At 29.6% G+C, this 24841-nt stretch overlaps 2 protein-coding genes across 3 annotated transcripts; both read right to left on the bottom strand.

Moving 5' to 3' along the window:
• Positions 1–4279: 4279 nt before the first annotated feature.
• LOC129886908 (fibrillin-5, chloroplastic) lies at positions 4280–7574 on the bottom strand. Of its 2 annotated transcripts, XM_055961808.1 has the most exons (7): positions 7246–7561; positions 6300–6415; positions 6075–6197; positions 5797–5895; positions 5659–5703; positions 4687–4760; positions 4283–4489 (listed from the first exon to the last, which is right to left on the bottom strand). In XM_055961808.1, the coding sequence occupies exons 1-7, from the start codon at positions 7490–7492 to the stop codon at positions 4417–4419; spliced, it is 777 nt and encodes a 258-aa protein (XP_055817783.1). In that variant the 5' UTR covers positions 7493–7561; the 3' UTR covers positions 4283–4416. The 2 variants fall into 2 exon arrangements, with proteins under 2 accessions (XP_055817792.1, XP_055817783.1); XM_055961817.1 differs by lacking the exon at positions 4687–4760 and having other exon boundaries at positions 4280–4489; positions 7246–7574.
• A 2428-nt stretch (positions 7575–10002) lies between these two features.
• On the bottom strand, positions 10003–18761 carry LOC129901334 (WAT1-related protein At1g68170-like). The gene is made up of 8 exons (XM_055976486.1): positions 18451–18761; positions 16557–16619; positions 14889–15005; positions 14129–14381; positions 13724–13882; positions 12867–13018; positions 12395–12537; positions 10003–10291 (listed from the first exon to the last, which is right to left on the bottom strand). Exons 1-8 carry the CDS (start codon positions 18648–18650, stop codon positions 10254–10256), a joined length of 1125 nt encoding a protein of 374 aa, XP_055832461.1. The 5' UTR covers positions 18651–18761; the 3' UTR covers positions 10003–10253.
• Between the last annotated feature and the right edge of the window lie 6080 nt (positions 18762–24841).

Genomic DNA, 24841 nt, shown 5'->3' with positions numbered 1-24841 from the left:
TCAAAACTGCATTTCTTCATGGAGAACTTGAAGAAGAAATTTACATGCTCCAACCAGAAGGTTTTGAAGAACAGGGAAAAGAGAACTTGATTTGCAGGTTGAACAAATCTTTATATGGTCTCAAACAGGCGCCGAGTTGTTGGTATAAGAGATTTGATTCCTTCATTATAGGCCTTTGATACAAAAGACATAATTCAGATAATTGTGTTTATTACAAGAGATTTGGTGATAACAATATTGTTATTTTGTTGTTGTATGTTGATGACATATTGGCCCCAACAAAGATCGTTTCACAAATTTAAAGGCACAGTTGGCTAGGGAGTTTGAAATGAAGGACTTGGGACCAGCAAACAAGATTCTAGGGATGCAAATTCACCGAGACAAAAATAATAGGAAGATTTGGCTTTCTCAAAAGAACTACTTGAAGAAAATCTTGAGACGCTTCAAGATGCAAGACTGTAAGTCAATTTCTACCCCACTTTCTATTAATTTTAAGTTATCCTTAAGTATGAGTCCTAGTAATGAACCAGAGAGGATGGAGATGTCTCGAGTATCGTATGCATCAGCAGTGGGAAATTTAATATTCGCTATGATATGTACAAGACCTGACATTGCACAAGCAATGGGAGTGGTTAGTCGATACATGGCAAATCCTGGTAGAGAGCATTGAAATACTGTTAAGAGGATCCTAAGATATATCAAGGGTACCTCAGATATTGCAATATAGAGGATCAACCTTTACTGTTAAAGGTTATGTTGATTCAGATTATGTAGGTGATCTTGATAAAAAAAAGTCCACTACAGGTTATGTGCTTACTCTTGCTGGAGGAGCTGTAAGCTGAGTTTCAAAACTGCAATCTATCGTGGTTACATCTACGACGGAAGCAGAATATGTTGCAGCTACACAAGCTAGCAAAGAGCCAATATAGATGCAGATGTTATTGGAGGAGCTCGGGCACAAACAAGAGAAGGTTGCTCTGTTTTGTGACAGTCAGAGCGTTTTGCATCTTGTAAAGAATCCAACATTTCATTCAAGGATAAATCACATACGAGTTCAGTATCATTTTGTTCGTGAGAAAGTGAAAGAAAGAAGTGTGGATATTCAGAAAATTCACACTAATGACAATCTAGCAGATATGTTTACGAAGCCAATCAACAGTAATAAGTTTAAATGGTGTCGATCTTCTATTGGCCTAGCAGAAATGTAACATTGCAGTAATTGGATAGAAAAAATGGTGTGAAGACTTAATTGATTCTCAATTAAATCTTCAAGTGGGAGAAATGTTAGAAAGGTCAAAAAGAAAAAGTAAAAAGAAAGGAAAAACACAAATGCAAGAAAGTCAAAGAAAATTGGCAGCAACTTTTTCAAAGAAGAGGCACCGTCCAGAAAAAATTGGCAGCAACTTTTGAAAAAGTTGTTGCCACTTTGATAGGAAATTAACGCGTAAAATTTTTACGCGTTTTTGTTTCCTATAAATAGAGGGTCTCTTGTCCTCATTGCAATCATCCCAAACATTTAGAAAAAGTGAGAGTAAAAATACAAAGAGAGGTATACACCAAGATAAATATTGTAGTCTTGAGTTTCCTCTTTAGTAGTTATTTCTTTTACAAGAGAGATGTGTAAAATATTATTTTCTCCTTGTATTTGAGAGCAGTGTACTTTCATATTATCATAGTAAGATTCTTCTATCCCGTAGTTTTTCCCCTCTATCTGTTTGAGGGATTTCCACATAAAATTCTCGTGTCCAATTTATTTTCATTATTTATTATCATATCAAACTTTAATTGTGGTGCTTTCTCTCCTCCAAAATCTGTATATCAGCTTTCCGTACACTTGTATTAAATTTTTAATACTTGTTTATGTTTAGATCTTTTAAATTAAAATTTTCTTAATTTCTTTTAAAAAATTAAGTGACGGTTCCTTTTTAAAGTTGATTTCATTAAAAAGTTTAAATTAATTTTAAATTTCGTCTTTTTCTTGACATAACACTACCTACTCATGAATTTGTTTGTTTCACAACTTTATGCTCTAATAGTTAGTAGTTGGTCAAAGCTTTCTCACATGAAAGTGAACCTTCTTGCTATGAAGAATAATCTTGAATCCAGCTCGGCAAATTATAATGACACAAGGGTTTGCAGCATTGTATGCAAGTGATATATGGGACCTGGTCCCTTTACCAATAAGCAAGAATGCCATTGGTTGCAAGTGGGTGTACAAAATCAAACATAAGGCAGATGGTAGTGTGGAGAGATTCAAGGCTAGGTTGGTAGTAAAAGGATACACCCGACAAGATGGAATTGATTATACTGAGACATTCTCACCTATAGTTAAAATGACTACTGTGAGGACTTTGATTTGTTTGGTTGTAAAAATGGGATGGAGTTTGTATCAACTCGATGTAAATAATTCCTTCATGGTAACTTAATGAGGAAGTGTATATGGAATTACCAGAAGGTCTCATGGTTGACAACAACAACTTAGTTTGTAGACTCAAGAAGTCTTTGTATGGGCTAAAACAAGCTAGTAGGCAGTGGTACGACAAGCTGGCCAGCAACCTATTTTCAAAGGGATATGCACACTCAAATAGTGATTATTCACTATTTCACAAGTGCAAAGGCAGTTCCTTAGTTCTTGTTGTCATATATGTGGATGATGTAATCCTATCAAGTAATAATTTAGAAGAAATTATCTCTTTGAAGGCTTTCCTACATGATCAGTTCAAGTTAAAAGATCTTGGCAAATTACATTACTTTCTAGGATTGAAGATATTGTACAGGGAAGATGGTGTTTTTATTTTCTTAAGGAAGTTTACTACTGATCTATTGAAAGAATTTGATGTCATGAACTACAAAGCTACTACATATCCACTTGACTCTGCTGAAAAACTCAGTGCCACATACGGGGTGCTATTATCAGGTCCCACTCACTATTGAAAATTGATTGGTAAACTTAATTTTTTCACAAATACAAGGAGGGACATTGCTTTTAGTGTTCAACACCTTAGCCAATTCATGCAAACCCCCAGGGAACCACATCTAAAAGCTACATATCATGTCCTTAGATATCTGAAGCAAGACATTATTTTAGGGATTTTTATCTCAAATAAATCTAATCTTACTGTGAGTGCTTACTGTGATTCAGATTGGGCAGCATGCTCAAATTCAAGAAGGTTAGCTAGTGGATATCTGGTGCTTACGGGAGATAGTACTATTAGTTGGAAGTCTAAGAAACAAGCCACTATGTCACTCTCATTTACAGAAGCAGAATATAGGGTCGTGAGACAAGTATTTGGGGAATTAGTATGTTTTGAGAGATTGCTTGATGAATTGTTGGTGAAAAGTTCTTTGCCTATACATGTGTTTTGTGATAGCCAAGCAACAGTCCATATTGCTAAAAATTCAGTCTTTCATGAGAGAACGAAGCATATAGAAGTCGACTGTTATTTTGTTAGAGACAAACTTCAACAAGGACTAATTGCACTACACCACATTTCAACAGATTCACAACCAACAGACATATTCACCAAAGCCTTGAATGGAATCAAGCACTCCACAATTTTGGACAAGTTGTCTGTGATTACCTCACCTCCAACTTGAGGGAGGGGGGTGACAAAGCTAGTTAGGATTCTATTATCATACTGTTAGGTTGTTAGAGTTTGTTAACATTGATAGGCAGTTAGTTATGGTTAGTTAGTCTCACTTACATGTTTCATTTGTGTGTATATATACACATCAAAATGTAATACTTATTCACTCAATTTATAAAATGTGATGTCTTTTACTCTGCATTTGCTTCTCTCTTTTCTCGCAAAGCTCAGACTCCATTAATGGAGGAAGTTTAAGGATTGTAGTTCTTTCAATCTCATTCTTAACATATTCTTTAACTTTATGGTAGGTAAATAACAACTATTTAATTGTGAAATTTGTTAGACAAAAGGGTGAAAATTGATGAAAACACATAAAAGACAATATAAGACTTTTAGATAGGACAAAACGGTCCCTTCTTTTTCTAGAAAACATTTGAAACAAATGTTATAAAATTATCGAACAAGATATAAGTAGATACATAATTTTGAACGTAGTCAAATAAAATAAAAATAAAATAATACCATAAAGACGTGTGTCTGGGTGACAAATTGATCGACTATGAAGAACAAAGCTTTTATAATATTTTCGTGGATTTTCACTTGCATCATATATTACTATTAAGAAGAACCATCAACCGATAAATCTGGTTTTTAAAATGATACATGAACAGCCGGAAAAAATTAAGAATATATTGCCATAGGACTAAGAAAAAATTATGCACTTTTTTCTTTTCTTATTATACTTTATTGTGAATGTTATAACAGAAATTATTCTCTTCTATGTAGTAAGAATGTATTGAAATTTACATTTACATATAAATAAGAATAATTAGTTAACCCTCTCCAACACAAAAATATTGCCCTTGTCATCTCTGCCTATCCTCAAATTCTCATCAACATATCTGCATTTTCAAGATTAAGGATAATATATAGATTTCTCCTCTATGAAGCATTCCACGTTAGCAGAATTTTATGAAGAGTCGCACCTCAAAGAGTGATATAAACAGTCTATCTTAATATAAATGTTAGTGGGTGCTTCTATTTATTTTAAGTGCAACATTAAATAAAAGCTTAAAACTAATTAGGAAATAAAGGATACGTAATCTCAAGCCAACCTTCCGGGTTGAAGATGCCAAGAAGAAGATTATAGTTTTTCTGAAACACCTTCATTAACTGTTTCATGCAAAATCACACAAACTAAATCAATGTATATGTAACACTACCAAAATCCGTCGATTATTTTTGGAGAAAAAATATATGTAAAAAATATTTTTTTGGTAAGGAAAACGGTGAAGTCCCTTATTTTTTTTAGTTACAGGAACTGAGGGATTCCGTCGTTTTTTAAATGCAAAATTGAAGTTAAGGAGTATAAATTAAAAATAACGAAAGAATTTTTTCAAGTGGTAGAGTTGTCCAATGTCATAGTAAATACATGAATTTGATTCTAAATTGCTACATCCTTTTTATATATATTTTTGAAAAAACGACGAACTGAAAAACCGATGAAGCCCGTCATTTTTTTAAAAAATAAATTATATCAATTTTTAATTTACAAAACCAATGGACATCGTCCGAGGAAAACCTAAGGAGTCCGTCAATTTCCTTAAATCGATCCACCATTTTTTGACATATTATAATTCGTCGATTTTAGGGGGAAAAAAATCAATCGAAGTTTTTAGTCAATTTTGGCCTTCGATTTATACCCCTTTTGGAGGATGATTGAAGACCCAATGAATTATCTTTATGAAACTAATTAATTCTAAAACTTAAAGAATACATGAAAAAGTACTGAAAAAGATCCTAATATATTCTTTATATCGACTTTTACCCTGCATAATCACATGTGCATGTTCTGTGTTAAACTTTATCAATTGATATTTATGTTACTTTATCAATTTAATTTAACAAACGAGAAATCAATTTTGGATAAAGATAGTTTTATTTAAGGTATAATATATAAATGTGCCATTTAATTTAGTCTCAATTGATATTTATGTCCTACAACTTTGAACACACACAAATATACATTTAAATTTGTATAATTAATGCAAGAAACATAATTAATCCATACCTGGTCTGGTATTATTCCAGAATTGTTGTAGAAAATATCAACTCTCTACATTGAAAAAAAATAATAAGAAATGAAATTAACAAAATTGTGTATTCCTAAAAATAAAATTAAAAAATAAAAAGGTGGAGAAATCTCAACTGATTTTGATGCAATTTTGAAGGAGGCTTCAATCCTTAGCTCTCCACTCAATAAACTTAATCCTCTAGCATTAAACTTGATCACATTCACAGCTTTTCCCTCCATTTATCATAATTAAAATGTTTGAAATTAGTCGAAATACGACAAAATAATAAATAGTACTAGTAATATTCTCTATGTTTCATTTTATATGTTTTAGTCTAACTATATATAAGAATTTTAAAAGTAAAAAAAAAATAAAAAATTAAATCTTGTGATCTTAAATTAAAATAGCGTACCTCAGAAATATCAATATTTTGATATAAATCCCCCAATGTTATAAAATCTCTCAATCCTAATTTTGTTCTTTTTGATCCTAAAATACTTATAGTACTGTATATAAGCTTCCAACTTCCAGCCACCTACTCATATTCCAAATCATTTATTCTAATCAGAAATATACAACAATTAATTCAACTGTACAAAATAAAATAAAATAATGGTATGGCACAATACCACATCACCTTATCTAAAGATAAGGTTGGTTCAAGTGTTGGATTTTGAGATTCCAATTGCTCGACTAATTCTTCAATTTCAAATTTCTTGTCTGATGATACTCCAAAAACTCCTCTGTTAATTCCTAAACAATATTTTCAACAAACAAATTAAGAATATATGTATAATATGTTTGCTAACTAATATAAAGTGTTTCTATTAGGCACTTTCAATTTATAGTTTGAAAATGTTTGTGTGTACTTTTAAGTGTCATTAATTAGATAAGTTAAATACATAAAAAAATATGTTTCATTCTTTTAATTATTTATACATATCAACGACAATGGATTAGGTCCGAGTTTTTACAACTTATTGAGGCTAATGTACAAAATAAAAGAAAATAATGTATTTTAGATAATTAACTTATCTACGTAATAAACGTTTGAGAACACGAGTAATTTTTTTTTCAAAATTTTGAATCAGAAGAATTTAATAAAAATATTATATCATGTATTCAAATGCTTAATTAAAATAGATCATAATTCAAATATCTAAATAAAATTTACTTCTAAAATTTTTAAAAATTTTCTATGTATTCTGTCTAAAACAAATAATGTAAGGAGTGCCACCATATTATTTTATTTCATTTTCTATATGGAATAGCAATCCTACCATTTAATTAATACAAATAATTTCAAATTTATCTTAAAATTACCAAATTACCCCTAAAATAGACAACCAGTCCAAGCCCTAAACATAGAGATAGAAAAGCAGAGGTGCAGAGGGGGTTGGGGTTTAAAAGCAGCCATAATATTTATTAAAAAATTCAAAATATGACAAGTCGAATGAGATTTAATATTTACTTTATATATAATTAAATAGTATAATTTTTTGTCAAAGAATATTTATGTGAACCTGAACCTTAACTAGCTCCGCCCCCGATTAAAGGTAGAAAGAAGTTGAATGAATTAATACCTTGGAGGGCATCATAGAGTTGAATCTTGATTTGGGATTGTGAAACCTCAACATTACTCTGTTGTTGTTCTGCAGCACCACAAATGGTCCTTTGCTGCACAAATCTTGAAATCTTGTTAAAGTTTCTTGGACTATTATTAATAATAATATTAGTGGCTGAAACATTATATCTTATCATTATCATTTCAATGGTGTTTGGCAATGGAGGAGATAGAATTTGAGGCTTCATTAAAACCTTTGTGGCCATCTCTCTGTATATTGTTGCTCTTTTTTTTTATTTTTAATTTTAGCCCCTTTTATGAACAAGACAATGAGAGGATATGTCTATCTTGTCCTTGTGGTTATGTTTGCCATACCAATTTTTATTTATTTATTTTGAAAAAAACAAAACATTGGTAGTGGTGTCCAGTGTTTTATTTTATAATTATTTTCCACCAATGCATGTATCTAATGGTTCATTAATGGTTAAGTCATATTTTTTTAGTTTTCATTTATATAATATCAATTGATTTGATATAAAATTTAAGAAGATTTTTGAAATTTATGATTTATAATTTTATTATTTGTGTGATTATAAATTATTATTTTAATGATAAAAGAGGAAGTTTAAAATTAGGTTATTTCTAATTACAGAAAAAGTAATATTTTCTCCATTTCTATTTACTTGTCAAATATTTTTTAATTTGATTTTCTTTTTTACTTGTCAATTTTGACAAATTAAGAAAGAACAATTTTTTTCTTCCTATTATATCCTCAATTTATTAATATTGAGTTAATGTCTTTCAAAAATGTAGTGAGTAAATATGTTTAAAACTCTATCAATTAATAGAGATAAAATGGTAAACTCACTATGTCAATCATTGTTTTCTTAATATGTATGCTAAATTAAAATTTGAAAATTAAAAAAAAATGAATAAAATATTTTCTAAGAAAAATATCGCACATAAATTGAGACAGAATAAATAATATTTAATACATTATTTTTTTCTCCCCTTTTTTCCCACTTTCCTTCTCCCTTTTCAGTGATTTTCTTTTCTTTTCATGTGGTCTCAGGCAGGAGATGTGGATAAAACAAGAGGCACAAGGAAAATCAAAGAGAGATAGGAGTGTATTTAGTATTAACAGAAAACTAACTATTCTATTTGGAAGTAGGAAAAATAAGTTACATAATTAATATTCTAAGTTTACTGTCTTAGAAAAATAAGTTACATAATTAATATTCTAAGTTTACTGTCTTCTTCTACCCCTTTCCAACATTTCCGACTTCATTCCTTGACCATTCCACTCTCCGTCATCCTCGAACACCCGCTTCCCACACAGTTTTACCTTTCATATTAATTTTCTAGATTACACATAAATATTTTTGAAGTAATATTTTTTTGTTTGCTTACTTACCAAACACTAGAAAATAAATAATAACTTCCTTATTTCCTTCAAAAAAATATTTTTCATGAACTATATTTTGTCATATCAAACACACCCAAAATATATTCTAAAATTCTGTGTCACATATTAATTTTTTTTATATGACATGATCTGTAAGTAGAGCTGTCAATATGTGCGTTATGATTGAGCCGGTCCAGCCTAGTTTGTGATTTGATAAGATCGGTTTCAATTTTGCTGAAATTTCTATCTAACAAGATTTTATTCTTGTATTATTGTTTAAAATATATATTCATAAATTGATAGAGATTTCTGATTAAAGATATAATTGATAACCTTTTAAAAAAATGACATAAAACGCCAATCAATTTTTTACTGCAGTCAAATTTTAATTAAAATTCATCAAATTTGTAGTAAGACCAACAAATTAGTATCGACAATAGATTCACACACTGCTCTTGTGAGAATGTCAATTAGGTGTTCAATGGACATAGTTTCAACATATGTTAGGTGTTAAATAAGTATAAGTTTTTGTTCAATTATTTAATTAAAAAAATTAATTATGACAAATTTAAACGATCGTGTATGTAATTTGTGAAATATTGCAGTGTCAATAGTAGATAGGAGTATAGACGGTTTGATAAGTTATTTTATAAAATTTGTATTCTATTTTAATTTTTCAATTATATGTTATTCTATAAAATAACTTCGGTGAAACAAAATTCTTTTTAAAAAAAAGTTTTCACAACCCTATCTTTTTTATTGTTATTGCAGCAAAGATACTTTATTATTCCGTCAATCTCATTTATGTCTTTCTTTTTCCTTTATTCAGTCCAAAAAATAAATGATAGTGTTGTCATAAAAATATCCCGATAAATTTAATTTATTTTTTCAAAGTTGGTGCCTTGTCAAACACCTTCACAAAATCACGTAAATGAAGACGGATCAAAGAAGAGCAGGGAACCTCTCGCAGGTTTTTGGAATTCGACATCAGGAAGTGTTTTCACACTAACTAAAAGAGATTTCGGACCCCGGAGCGGGAGTAAATTTACATCCAGTTTGGCAACGAAAAATCAAATTTAAATTGGGGAGTATTAATTTCTAAAACCAGATAATAACAATATTATCAAAAATATCAAATTGAAGGCGGATTTTCCAGATTGTCAGTAAAAAAATAATTAAAAATTCATAAGTTAACGGAAATTTTCTGTTTATTTCACTAATTTCGTTAATTGTTTGTGAAAAAAGAGCAAGTCCAATTCACTAATATTTTCTTTTGATTTTATTATTTATTTGCAAAATTTAATGAAGTTTAAACTTTGCAGTCAAATTCAAATGTTTCTGTGTAAATGATTAACAATTTACAAAATTGAACATTGGAAGGCTTATCAATGATGATCATTATATATATACTATTTTTCGAATGTCCACTAATGGGTATACATATTGCCTTATACATGTTACAATTATCATTTAAGGTGGCTATATATGTAATATATATATTGATAGTTCCACATTTATATCAAAATGACAAAATTGGAACTTTTTTCTTCATTTGCATGATGTTGGGCCTGTTGGTAGTCCTAACTTTGTGCAAGAAATAGCCCACAAATACAGTCCAACTCTTATTGGGTCATGCCTTGCTTTATTGTTGAAGAAGTGCCTGTATCATAAAGTCTCATTAACAAGATGTTGAAACAACGACGACAACAACAACATACTCAGTGTATTTTATAAAGTAGGATTTGAAAAGAATTAAGTGTAGGCAGATCTTATCGATACCTTGGAGGTAGAGAGTCTGAATCTGATTAGGGGTGGCAATGGATGGGTTGGGTCATGTTTGAACGAATCATAATAGGTTTGGATAACAATTTAGTCAAAATTCAACCCAACCCAAATTAGTTTGGATCAAAATGGGTTAGGTAATGGATATATAACGAGTTAAGATCCAACCCAACTCAATTTTTGCTAAGTTTAATTATTTTATTTGTTCTTTTAAACTATTTTAGTACCTAATAAAATTATTTTTTTCTTTGTTATTGCTATATATAACATATCAAATTGAAAAAAAAGTTTTAAAAAATATTTTAACAAGATTTCTCATGAACCAATTCGCGTTACATATCAACTAAGGGTGGCAATTTTAGCCCATTTAAGTAAAATGAATCCATTTAGCCATATTTATTTAAATGGATCACTCATATTTTTTAAATGGGTAAATATGAATTGACATATTTCAAAAGCTCATACAAATATGGATAAAGTGGATAAAATATGGGTATCCATATACACTATTATATCACCCAAAATTTCTAATTGCACTAAAAATATTTTTTTATTTTTTTAAAAAAAGAAAATTGGGGTGGGTGCGGTCAAGGTGGGGGGTGGCGGGTGGGGTGTGTGAGTAGGGGGGTCAAGGTGGGGGTGAGTGGGAGGGGGCCAATTTTTTTTTGAATTCTTTTAAAAACAATTGGGGGGGGGGGGGGGTCCGGGTGGAGGGTTTGGGGTAGGGTGAGGGGCGGGGCAGGGGTGAGGAGGGGCAAAAAATTTAATTTTTGAATTTTTTTTAAAATTTTGGGGTGGGGTAGGTGTAGGGGTCCGATGGAGGGGTGGGTGTAGGGGTCCGATGGAGGGGTGGGGGTAGGGTGGAGAGAGGGTCAATTTTTTTTTTATAGAAATTATTTAATTTTTTTTAAAAAAAAATTGTGGAAGGGGTGGGGTAGGTGGTTCAAGTGGGCAAAATTGTTTTTTGATTTTTTTTTTTTTAAAAAATAGGGGTGGGCTAAAAAATTGGTTGTTGGGTGGGTGGGTGTGGGTGAGGGTAGGGGTGACGGGGTAGAAGAAAAAATAAATTTTTAATTTTGTATAAAAAATTAATTATTTAAAAAATAATAATTTAAGGGTGGGTTGGGGGTTGTAGGGGTAGACCATTAGCAATTTTGCTTTGATTTAATATTTTTTGGGTTTATGGGTGGATTTTAATCAAATCCATCCAAATCCAATCCAATCCAATTCAATCATTTGCCACTCCTAATATCAACCCAATTTTTTATGGATTGAAATGGGTTGAGCTAATGAATAGACAGGTCAATAACCAACCAAAACTTAAACGAATTGAATTAAGTTGGACGGATTGAATTTGATTTTGCTTCCCCAAAAATCTGACAGATTAAGAAGAAGTTGAAAAAGAGTAAAAGTGAATTACTATGATTTTCATGTCATCATATAATTAAGGGATAGTTCAATTGTATTATTATTCCCATTATATGAAAGAATTTAAGTACTCAACTGGAATTTATAGCATATTTGATCAAATTTTCCAAATCTTTTTATTTTGAGAAATGTTTTTTTTGTTACAACTACTTTCTGAAAAAGTATTTTTGAAAGGTAACAGTTTGTATTTGCCAATCAATTTGAAAAACACTTCTATTAGTATCATAATTCATAACAATACTTTGTGCTTGACCAATATTCCAAAAGTGCTTATATGAAAAAACTATTTTTTTTTAGCTTATAAACTATGATGATATGATTTTCATGTGTAGCCATATAACCAAAGGGATAGTTCACTAATTACTTGGTTGCTAGTTATGTTTTACAATTATTGTCATATAAGATATTAATTATGGGCTTCATAATTTTGAGATGATAGACAAGAGTGCAATTGTATTATTATTCCCAACATATGAAAGAATTTAAGTATTCAACCAAAACTTGTAAAGATTAGACAATTAAATTAATAAAAATTAAAGTTAATTAATGTTACCTTGATCTTGATCAGGAGCTTCTAAATCATTTTTCTGCAAGGCTCCTTTGGATAATATAATGGCCCTTGACGCCTTCATATCTTTTCCTTTTCCCCATAGCACCACATATAAGCCCATTATTATAAGAAATCCACCTAATATACTGTCCATGACCAACAAGCTAATAAGAAAAGATATCACAAAATACCTGGTGGTTTATCAAACGAATTTTTACGCTATACAACAATGTCCGCGATAAAAAATAACCAGTATGTTAGTGTATAATCAATGTATAACTGTATACAATTATTGTAAATCGAGTATACACCAATGACGACTACAAACTGTTACTACTTGATACCACTTATACCAATTATAAGTATGTTGAAACTATATATTCAAGCATTTATCATACTATATCAAGAGTTTAACATCTATATTTCGAACTTTAAAAGATTAAACTATATAATAAAATAAGAATTGAATAATTACCTTCCTAGATATAGGGTCTCATCAAGAAACAATGAACTAGCTAGTGCCACGAAAAGAAGTATTAAAGGGTTGAAGACTGAAACAAATAGAGGGCCTCTTTTCTGAGAGCACCATGTCATCAAAATTACCACAATTCCAGATCCTAAAGTTCCCTGCATAAAAAAAGTACTATATATAATTAACAACCATAGTACTATTAAATTGTCTAATAATATCCACATTTTGATTATATATAAACTTATATATATAAATATATTGATGTTCATTTGTCTTCGTGTTGAGGTTCTATCGTATACAACCTCTCTCACTACTAGAAATAGAGGCTTTTCCATTGCAAATCAATGAGACCCTCTCATTTTTCACTGAGCTGACCAGCTCACTGGGAAACGCATAGTGAGAAACAAATTCTCACTGAAATATTGGGAAGCGTTCTAATTTTTCCATGTGAAAACACTAAATATGTTTTTTTTTTCATTCAATATATCAAAAAATCTATGAGAATAGCCACCGAACGTTTTTCAGGAAAAATTTCATGGGACAATAGTAATTTTTTAGTAGTGTCTACCCCATAAAGGTCTACATATATCTGGTCACCAGACCCTACTTGTGGGATTACATTGCCGGATGTGTTTATCTTGCCACTTTGCTTTTGTTATTTTGCTTTCTAGCCTATTTTGGTTATGTTTCATTGTGCCGAGGGTCTACTGAAAATAACCTCTCTACCACATAAAGGTAAAGGTAAAGTGTGTGTACATCCTATCCTCTCATACCTTACTTGTTAGATTACACTGAATATATATGTTGTTGTTGAACATATAAATAATATATTGATAAAGTAATTAACATTGATGACTTACAAGATAGAGAACAACGAATAATCTTCTGTCCCAACCAAGCCTCCATTGAGAAACTTGTCTGTCGAAGCATAGTGCAAATAGGACTGACTGAATGGATCCCATTAGGCTCATCAAGGCTGTGCTTGAGTAGTGACATGGATAGTTTTTACTCACCTTTGCCTATTAATATTTGATCAAACAAAAGCACAATAATTAGAAAACAGCGTGTTGGTTACATGTTCAACAGAATTCAGTAATTTTGATTCAAACTTTGTATTTGTCTTAAAACTTTATTAAACATGTATAAAAAATAACATAAAAGAACTATAATCCCGACAAATAGACTTCAAATCTAAACACAAGCAATGATGTATGCAATTTAGTAAAAGTGAAAAGGGTAGAGAAAAATGAGCTATATATACTTACCAATAATACTATCCATAGTGAATAACAAATGCAAGAGGTGACAGCCAGTACAATTCCTAAAGCAAAAGTGCCACCAACCAACTTCTTATGAGCTGTTGCTTCATTAGCATGATGTAGCAAATCAATTTTGATAGGCCACATATGAACCTCTATTCCTTTGTATAATGTCAATAACATTGCTCCACCAACACATATCATTGTTCCCATTACCTTTGCTTTCCCACTTACTTTATCAAATGATAAGTTCTCAAACCTATGAACATTATAAGGAAGGGAAAAAAAAAATATTTTAGGTTCGTAACAGAATTAGAAATTTATATAATTAAATAGATTCACAACAATATTCAGCATCGAAATTAGGGTTTGAACTTAATTATGACCTAAAGTAATAACTTTCGAACTTCCTCTATCACTAACTAGAATTTCTTCTTATATTCAACAAATTCAATAGTTTATTTATAGTATGAATATTTTTTTTTTTACTCTGTTTGCACAATATAATTTTTTGGGCAAAGGGATGCAATTAAACCCTTTTCCTCTTTCTAGCTCCGCTTCTACTTTGGTGATCGTCAAAATGGGGGAAAATGTTTTATACCCTCATGATCACAATTGATGAATATGTAAGGCGCTATTCGAGCACAATTAGCCGATCTAGATTTATGAATTATTAAGGTACTTTTGTCCTCCTCTTTTGAATGTTGAGAATTTACACACAAAAAAAGAACAACATAAGAATAATAAAGCAAATATACATATATACCTGAGAAGGACTGCAATGACAAAAGTCATTGCTGGGATAAGATTGTATATTGCAGTTGCAAATGTTGCAGATGTCATAATCACACTTGTATAAAATAAAATCGAAAATAGTGAACCCCTGAAAAACAACAATTTTATGACATCAATTTATTAGCTCTAATATCTTCTTCTAAACAAAAATAAAATAATAATTTATCGTATTCTTTATCTTGCATGATCAATATAACCATATGTCACATTAGTGGCGGAATCAAAGTTTGAAAAAGTAAACTAATGAACTACAGAAGGAGGTTCAACATGTACTATATATACATAAAAAAATATTTTAATATGTATAAATAGTATAATTTTTCGTCAAAAGAGATTCGGATGAACCCCTAACTGTATGGTGGCTCTGCTCCTATGTCACATTCTTTAATTAAATTATACTATTTATACATATTTTAATATGTATAATATGTATAATTTTTTTCTTTTTGGAAATCATGTCATGTTATGTTATGATATAGTCCTAATTATGCATGATAACAAAAGCATAACCATATTGGGTATTATGCCTATCCAAAAGGGTACTAATCTGAATTTTGTCTCGAGAATCTTGAAAAGAGTAACAACGAATATCAATTGGATCGTTTTAAAAATATAATATTTTTATCTCTTTAAAAAATAAAATAAAAATATCATAAGCAGATATATTCTTAGAAAAAGTGTAAGTAAATTGAATGGACATCCTAGTTAGTTAGTGACATTGTTTTTGAATATTGGAATAGACATAAACGTTTTTCCCAAGATATCTTTAATTTTATTCTACGTAAATAGATTGAACCCCCTTTTTAAGTTGATCACTTATTCTTTTTATGAACTAATTTAAGCCCCATTTTCTAGTTTCATGATCATCTCAATTTTAAATAAATTTTTAATTGATGCAATTTGTAGATAATATATGAAGATATTGCTTGAGCTTTAATTAAGGAGTTACTGATTTGGATCCTCTCTAGTTCACATGTTTTAGTATTTTTTCTGTCTCAATTTATGTGACGTAGTTTGATTGGGTACGATATTTAAAAAATATTTTCTCTATTCCTATTTACTTGTCAAATATTTTCTAATTTAATTTTTTTTTTACTTGTCAATTTTGACAAATCAAAAAAGGATAATTATTTTCTTCTCATTTTACCCTCAATTTATTAACATTGAGTTAGTGTCTTTGAAAAATGTGATGAGTAATATGTTTGAAACTCTATTAATTAATAGGAGTAAAATAATAAACTCACTATACCAATCGTTATTTTTTTAATAAGTGTGAAGTCAAAATTTGACAAATAAAAAAAAACAGAGGGAGTATAGGAAGACTTTTCAATGTTCAAAAATTACCCTTCAAAAGAGTACATATTTGTGGATTTTTTATTAAATAAGTGGGATCCAATATCGTTAATTTTTTATTTTTGGAAACTCCAAAAATAACCTGCACTCAGCTAGAATTTTTGCTACAACCTCTACCCTAACATAACATGGATAAATTATTGATAGTAGTATTAAATATTTACCAAATAAAAAAAATATATCATTTTTAGACCGATTAAAAAGAAAAGTTGTTATAAAAATTGAAAGAGGGGAGTACAAAATCTCTACGTAATAATTTAAAAGTCAATAGTTGCATATGACTTACCCTAGTAGCCCTGAGAGAAATGCTTGCACAATAACCATCCAAGTTAGTTTTGGCCGCTTATTCCTACAAAAAAAAAAAGAAGTAACCAAAAACAATTCAACAAAATATTTTTGGGAGCCGCAATTTCAAAAATTAATTGAGCCTCAATACAAATACTGATGAAAAATAACAAAAAAAGGTACTATCTCATTGACACCAATATGCATTATGGTGGAACAGTTTAGAATCCCATCATATTTAACTAGAAATTTTAAGTTCAAACCTTTATGAATGAAAAAAAATCTAGTTAAAAATATTTTATTTAAAAATTAATTTAAATACGTAAATTTAAATTTAATCGGATCGAAAGTATGTCGTTGACTTCCAAGAACGCTCATGTAATCAAAGATACATTCATCATCACCAATAAAAAAGGGACAGATAATTATTTTGAAATTGAAAAAAAAAAAGAGAATAAAAAGGACAAACATAATATGGTGGAGCAATAATGAAAAGTGCATATAATAGACTTGGTGGGGTCAAAAGAGACACTTAAGAAAGATAGGGGCAAATATTCTTTTCTCAACAAGTCATGTACTAGATGAACATATATACCCATAAGTTTTTATTTGTAGTTTTTAAGCATATATCACTACTTAAAAAAAACTTTTTCTACTTAGAAAATCTTTTTTAATTGGTTTATCGTTAACTATTCCTTCCGTTTCATTTTATGAGGTAGAGTCGAGTATATTAATGATCAAATTATTCTATTTTTGGAAAGAATTATTTTTTTCCCCTTTTGGGGTGAAGGTGGTATTGCATCGTGTCTGTGATACCTCAACTATTTTACTAGGTATCTTTTATCTATCAGTAAAAATATTAAATAATTTTGTCAAAATCCAGATGTTGAATCTTCCATTTTTATAAATTAAAATTTATATTTAGAAATATCATAAAAGAAATAGTATTAAGTAAAAAATGCTATTATAAAATTCAAAATTTCTTAAAAATTTGTGGTCACACAAAATTCTCATGAACTTTTCAAATAGAAATAGTATCACATGGAGTGGAACAACGGGAATATCTTACTTTACTTGACATTTTTTCTTGCATGATTAGTATCGTACTTAAATTGTTGTAAAATAAAAGACATTTCATAGGATTATACAGACACACCAACCACAAATGCCCAAATTTATGGATTTGTTCAATAAGAAGGAAAATAATTCTCGTCAAAAATGTTTATTAGGAAAATCATATTTTCTAGAGAAAATAATTTAAAAAATTTTTAACCAACAAAAATGTGAATTAAAATCATTTTCCAAAAAATCGTCGAAAATATGAAATTTCTGACAGAACTGTCATTGAAAACATCTTTGACGAGCCAATTTCCTACGGATTCCGTAGCATTCTTTTAGCTAGTCGTATTGTCATATTTTTTAGCAAGGATTATATAAATTCATAGTGTTAAGAGCTAATTACATTCTATCTCTACTCTTTTTTAAATTACAAAAATTCCTTAAATTTGGTGAAATCCGGATACATCTCAAAACGTCCTAATACATCCCATAAAGTGATGTATCCAACTGATATATCGTTTAAAGTGATTTATCAGACTGATACATCGCGTAAAATGATGTATTTGACATCCTGATATATCACATAAAGTGATGTATCCGATCGATACATCCGTAAGGTGATGTATTCGAGAATAAGAGAGAATAGAGATTTTTGCAATTTTTTCGAATGGTAGAAATTTTTAGAGAATATGGTAAAATAAGTTGTGTATTTAAGTAATTTTTTCTATTTTGTACCCCTCTCCAGAAAGGCAGAAACGTCCACCATTTTGCTCATTTGATGGGCGTTGACCATCGAAATTTTATATGGAAAGAAAGCAAGTGAATGAATTACGTACCATTCAATAACTATAGCAATTGGAGCAAGAAATGCAGTAGCAAAAATCCATCTATAAGCAACCATAACTCTCATAGTCATTCCATCATCTGCTGCCACTTTTGACAATACAATATTTCCTCCTAATAATATTGCTGCCAAAGTCATTGCTCCTACATGTTTCACTCTTTCAAAACCTGTATAATTCTCAATTAAAGCCATAATATATTAATTCCCACAAACTTAGAACAACAAGAAGAAAAAAAGAGAGTGAGGTATTTTTTTTTGTTTTGTTTTTGAGAAGTACAAATTAATGGTACCAAATGAGCTATTCTTTGTCCCTTTTTATTAGAGAAATTGCGTGTTCATGCAGCACAATATGTTACTTTTTTTATTTTCTTGCATGCATGTACCATCTTGTAGACAAGTCATGTCTTATTCTACTTTAATTTTATTATTTTTCTATCATTTAATAAGTAAAAGCTTTATGGTGGAATAGCTAGTCTTTTTCGAAGGGGATCTTTACACTTAAGCTTATAATGACACAATACACAAACATGTATGTTTGGTGGACCACTCCATCCCCTTGTACTGTCCTTCTCTAATGCCTTTATTATTTTCATCATTTTAATTTGTTTGTTCTATTTTAATCTGCCATGAAATTTAATAAAATAAAAAAAACTTTTAAATCTTATAATTTTAAATTAAAAATACATAGATCATGTGAATTTAAATATGTCACATATAAAAAATTAAAATTATAAAATATCATTAACTCCCCCTCTCTCCTCCTCCCCCCTCCCAACACCCCAACTTGTGTGCTTTAATTTCCCATATTTCAATACACATGTTTTCTTTAGGTGATTGACTCATAGGGCGGCAGTAGTTAGCCGTTGCTGGCGGCAAATGTCACCCTTTCCCGAGGTTAATTAATAGTAATAATTGATTACCTTTTCATTTTATTTCACATAAATTATGTTTTACATAATCAAGAATTATTTCTTTCTCATAATTACCCTTGTTTCAATATAGGGAAAATATATGGAGTCTTACACCACTTAAGAGTCACTTGTTTCTTCAAAGTATTTAATTGGTTTTTATTTCTTCCTCTATTCCATATTAACTAAATTTCTAAGGTAATGCACACATATTAAAAAAAAAATTAAGAATAAAATTTGAACCATATTTTTCTATATTATCCTTTTATTTAATCAACCTTAAAAAGATGATTAAATGTAAAATCATAAATACAAGTAGTCCTTTATTGGAGTATAACTTTGTAATTAATGTAGTTTAACTCCCAGAAAATTACAAAACTTCATTAATGAAAATGGTAAACATGGAAGAAGTTTTAAACATTTCTCTTGAATTTTGAACAATTCAACTATTTTGAACAATGAAAAAAACTCTAGAAATCCAGTTAGTATGGAATAGAAGGAGTATTAAAGAGTGTGAACAAGCTAAAAACATCATTTATTTTGAAATAGAGGGAATCTAAGGCAATGACAAAGTCGAAATTATCATTAAAAAAATTTGAAATATTAAACAATACATCTATTATATATACGTGAAAAATAGTTTTAACCTTGAATGTATAATGTAATGTTTTACCCAAGGGAGTTCAGATGAATCCCTTCCTCTCACCAGGCTCTGCTCCTAATCTAAGGTGCGTTAAGTATTTGAATTTTATAAATTTGATTTTGAAATTCAATAACAATTTATTTAATTTATTCAGTTCGAAATCTATATTTAGAGTTTATTGGATTTATTAACACATGTACAGGATGTATAACAAAAGTTCATCCTGGTAAACGAACCCATAACTAATGCACTAGGTATGTCGCTGATTTACCCTAGTATATCATCAATCTACATTAAATATAAACAAGTACATACCCAAGATTATCAAATAATCAAATAGTATTAAAGAAAAATATTCATTTTATCGATCGGGTGTATAATTTAATTGATTAAAGCCCAAAAAGAAAGGAAAAAACAAAACATGGACATCTTTTTAGACATTGGGTATGTTGGTAGCCCTTAAAAAGCACATTTTTCAGTATGATCCGTATCTTCTATGGGTACCCTTCAAAAGCTTGGCAGTTGGCAAGGATATCTCTTGATTTGGTATCCTGTCACCTTTCAGATTTCGATATTCAAATAAAAAAAAAATGACCGCAATTTTTTATATATTTTTCTTTAATATCTTGAATTATTATTTTGATTTGTAGTGTTTTTTACATAGTTTATAAATATATAAATTTATTTTTAAAAATATAAAGATTTAATATTTGAATTCACAATCAAAATTGAATTATTTAATTCTCGAAATTTGAACGATGTCAAATAAATTAGTACAGAGGGAATAGTATCATAACTTTTATTTTGAGTGGTGGGTGAATAGGGAACAACTTTAAGAAAAAAACAATTTATTTAATTGATACTTAGAACATAAGGCAAATTCCTGGCAATTGGCAAGCACGTAGGGTAGAAGCAAAAACCTCGCAAGAAAAACTGGGATTACAATAAGCCAGACAGCAATTAATGTGGTTTGTATAATTGTATAGTTGCATTATATTGTGATCAATAATTAAGTGGTTAAGTTATCATCAACATTAATTGAAAGATTCTATATATCTTTTGTCAAAAAGGATGATCATCTCCCACTTTAGAAATAATGTATTTTTATTAAAATTAAGGAATCTGAATATATCTTTGAATATTTGAATCTGAATAAATAAAACTTGTTTAAGATATTGTAGTAAAACTTGAATATTATATATTCAAGACTTTATTTTTTCTACATGCATCTGAATATATATAACTTGTTTTAGTTTATCTAATATGAAAAATTAAGTTAATCTATCTAGTACTATTGATAAAATATTTTAAAAAAAAGTTATATCGTGGTTGGTAATTGTGTTGTCTAGTGATGTGATTGTAGTGCCGATTGGAGATGGTATTGATTAATGATATTATAGGTAGTAGTTAGTGGTGATGCTGACTGAAACTAGTGATTGATAATGCCGGCTAACAGTTGTGGTCGATGATAGCGATAGAATAAGGAGGTGGATTACAATGGTTAGCGATACATAGTGACGACTGATGATAGTGATTAATGGTTAATTAGATGGTTAGTGATGATAATTATAAATAGTGACTAGTAGTGGTGACAACAGGTTATAGTGATGGACAACAATTATGATTGTGGGCAGTGACTGGTGGGATACAATGGCGATAGTTGATAATCATGGACGATGGCAGTAGAAATGATATTAAAGATAGAATTGGTGAAGTGTTATATCTTTGTAGAAATTCTTGAATAGTTATTTAATCATATTAAGATTTAGTTATTGATCTTAATGATTCATATCAATTCATACCTAGTAGTTATAACATAGAAAAAATAAATACACTTAATAGTTAAGATCTAAATAATTAAAAATTCAAACATAATAAATAAATAAATTAAATAATTGAGATCTAAATAATTAAGATAAGATCCTATTAAGTATAAATAAATGTGGCAAATAATCTTTCTTATTTTTAAAATCATAAATTCCCCTTGTTGAGTGTAGGTAGATAGTTATCGCCATCATGTTTATTCATCCGTCTCAATTTGTGTGACATCCTTTGTCTTGGCATAAAGTTTATGAAAAAGAGAAAAATATTTAATTTTATGGTCTAAAACAAACCTTAGACATCCATATAACTATAAATCATTTTATTAAGGACAATAGATGAATTTTACAATTAAATAATTTTAATTACTCCATTAAACAAAAATTAAAATGAGACGGAGTAAAAAAGACAATATATCACATAAATTGGAATAAAAAAAAGTAATTAATGAGGAATTTGTAAAATAATTAATCTAAAAAATTAAGAAAAAGATAAGATTTATGTCTACTTGAAGCTAGCATACATTGAACAGAGTTGTTGTACAGAATTTTCTTCGTGGTACCCATAATTTGGAGCATCATGTTTTTATAGTCGTAGTAGTTGATAGAGAATGCACCCACAGAAAAAATATAGCGGAAGGGAGTGGTGTTGTGGCAGTGGGGATATAGTGGGAAAATGGATATATTTTGTCTCAACACTACAATAATTAAAAAATTTAAAGATAATTATTTAGAGTCAATAATATAATTGTCGTTATATCATATTTAGTGATAAGAACAATTATGAATATTTATAATCAACACTCTATATAAATGTTGTTAAGTTTTAGCGAATATGGATGCAGTGACATTAACTCAATTGCTGCTATGTGTTTTTGGAACAATAAAACATTGCTGCTTAAAGGAAAATTTATTACTACTTACAATGGTGGATCCAATATTTTCATTAAGGGGGGGTCGAAAAATAAAAAAGATAGGGTTTGAGATATTTGAGATTTGAACTTTGAACCTCAATCATGTGAATTTTGAACTCCTTCGATCACTAAGTCAATCTCTAATCTTATATTTAAAAAGTTTAAAATCTATATTTATATACATAAAAAGAAACTAAAAATAACTTATGTACACCGTATCATATAATTTTTTATCGAAGAGATTCGAGTGAACGCCCTCGCGGTTGGCTACTAAATATCTCTTTTGTTTTTGCTGTAGTGCAAGTATGTCAACATAAGATGAAAAAAAAATGAAAGAAAATGTGAACATAAGACATGAACTAATGTTGGAAAGATTCCAAGTTTCCCACGTTCTCCGTATGCTTATTGGAGAGGAATCTTAAAGACTAGTTTTCCAACCTTCTTGGTTTAATTTCTAAAGTTAATGGACATAATCATGTTAAATTATGAAATAAAACAAAAATTGGAGTAAGTAAGATGTGATCGATCTTGAGGTATTTGGTTATAATGTGATTATTTTAAAGAGTCATGTTAATTAATTCAATGTGTTACAAAAAAATAGTCTAATTACATGAGAAATGAGGATTAACTGTCAATTACGTAACACTTATAAATAAAATTCTATGATCATGTAAGTTTATCTATCTATCTATCTATCTATCTATCTATCTATCACTACAAGAAATAAGACTTATTGTGGCGCCATATGTCGCTACAAAATGCTCCACAGTCGCCGCTAAAGATATATAGCAGCGACAATTGCTCCGTTCGTAGTAGTTCCATAACTAAAGGTTATTTGTGACTATTAAATAATATCGCCACAATAAAAAGTCATCTGTGGCGACATAATTTGTCACAATATATAAACAAATATGCCACAAAAAATAATAATTTACAACACAAATATTTGGAAAGTCGCTCCTAAAATATGACCTTTAGTGGCGATATAGTTGCCACAAAAACTTATAGTTGCCACAATAAAAAGTCATCTGTGGCGACATAATTTGTCACAATATATAAACAAATATGCCACAAAAAATAATAATTTACAACACAAATATTTGAAAAGTCGCTCCTAAAATATGACCTTTAGTGGCGACATAGTTGCCACAAAAACTTATTAGCTAACTGTGGCAACTTTTATGTCGCTCCTAAAAGATGACCTTTAGTGGCGACATAGTTGCCACAAAAACTTATTAGCTAACTGTGGCAACTTTTATGTCGCTAATAAATATTGATATTAATTAGTAGCGTCTCCTATCGCTACACTTAATTAATTAACATCGACTTCTTCCACCGCAAAATCCACTAAATATCAGTGGCAACTTTTATGTCATTGCAAAAGGTAATATTCATCTTGTTACTAAAGAACAATATTTAATGTTTTAAAATCAAATTCTCTAAAATTAGTATATAGAGATTAAAAATATCTAATAGTATTTCACAAAATTAGAACAAAAGCATTTCCTAGTACGTACATATTAGCTAGTACTTCGGTTATCATTGTATCTATATACATATGATAACAAGAAAAAATTTAGTGTATGCATATACATATATCTGATCGAAAAGCAAAAACTTCCATTTCACGCCTTCAAACTACCTCTTGATTGGGCCCCATTGCATAATAACCTTGTCCCTGAAAATAGAAAAACACACAATCAATTTCTTATTCGCATAATCCAATCAAATGACTCGAATGAAATTGGTACTTCAAGGTTGTTTTCAGGGGACGAGACAATTCCTATACCAAGTTTGACGATGATGTGGTCGAGCAAACTCAATTGGGGACACGGATCAGTACAATAGCCATAGATATTAATGAAGAGGAATCCAGCAAAATCAACACTTCAGTTGGATTCGGCATCTCTAAAGCAATGGAAAACTTTCCAGAAAATATTTCAGTTGTTGTATTTATCTAATAACTAGTCCAACTTTCAATGTAACTATTTTCTACATTAAGGTAACAATTTATTATATTCCAAAGGAGCAAGAGTACCTATTGCATTCTAGTCATAATAGCAACCATTTGTTCTTGGAACATCTTGTCTACCTCGCC

The sequence above is a fragment of the Solanum dulcamara genome, chromosome 1 (genome assembly GCF_947179165.1).
Source record: "Solanum dulcamara chromosome 1, daSolDulc1.2, whole genome shotgun sequence".
NCBI lineage: Eukaryota > Viridiplantae > Streptophyta > Magnoliopsida > Solanales > Solanaceae > Solanum > Solanum dulcamara.
The sequence above is the reverse complement of the archived record's forward strand: the minus strand, read 5'-3'. Positions and strand labels throughout refer to the sequence as shown.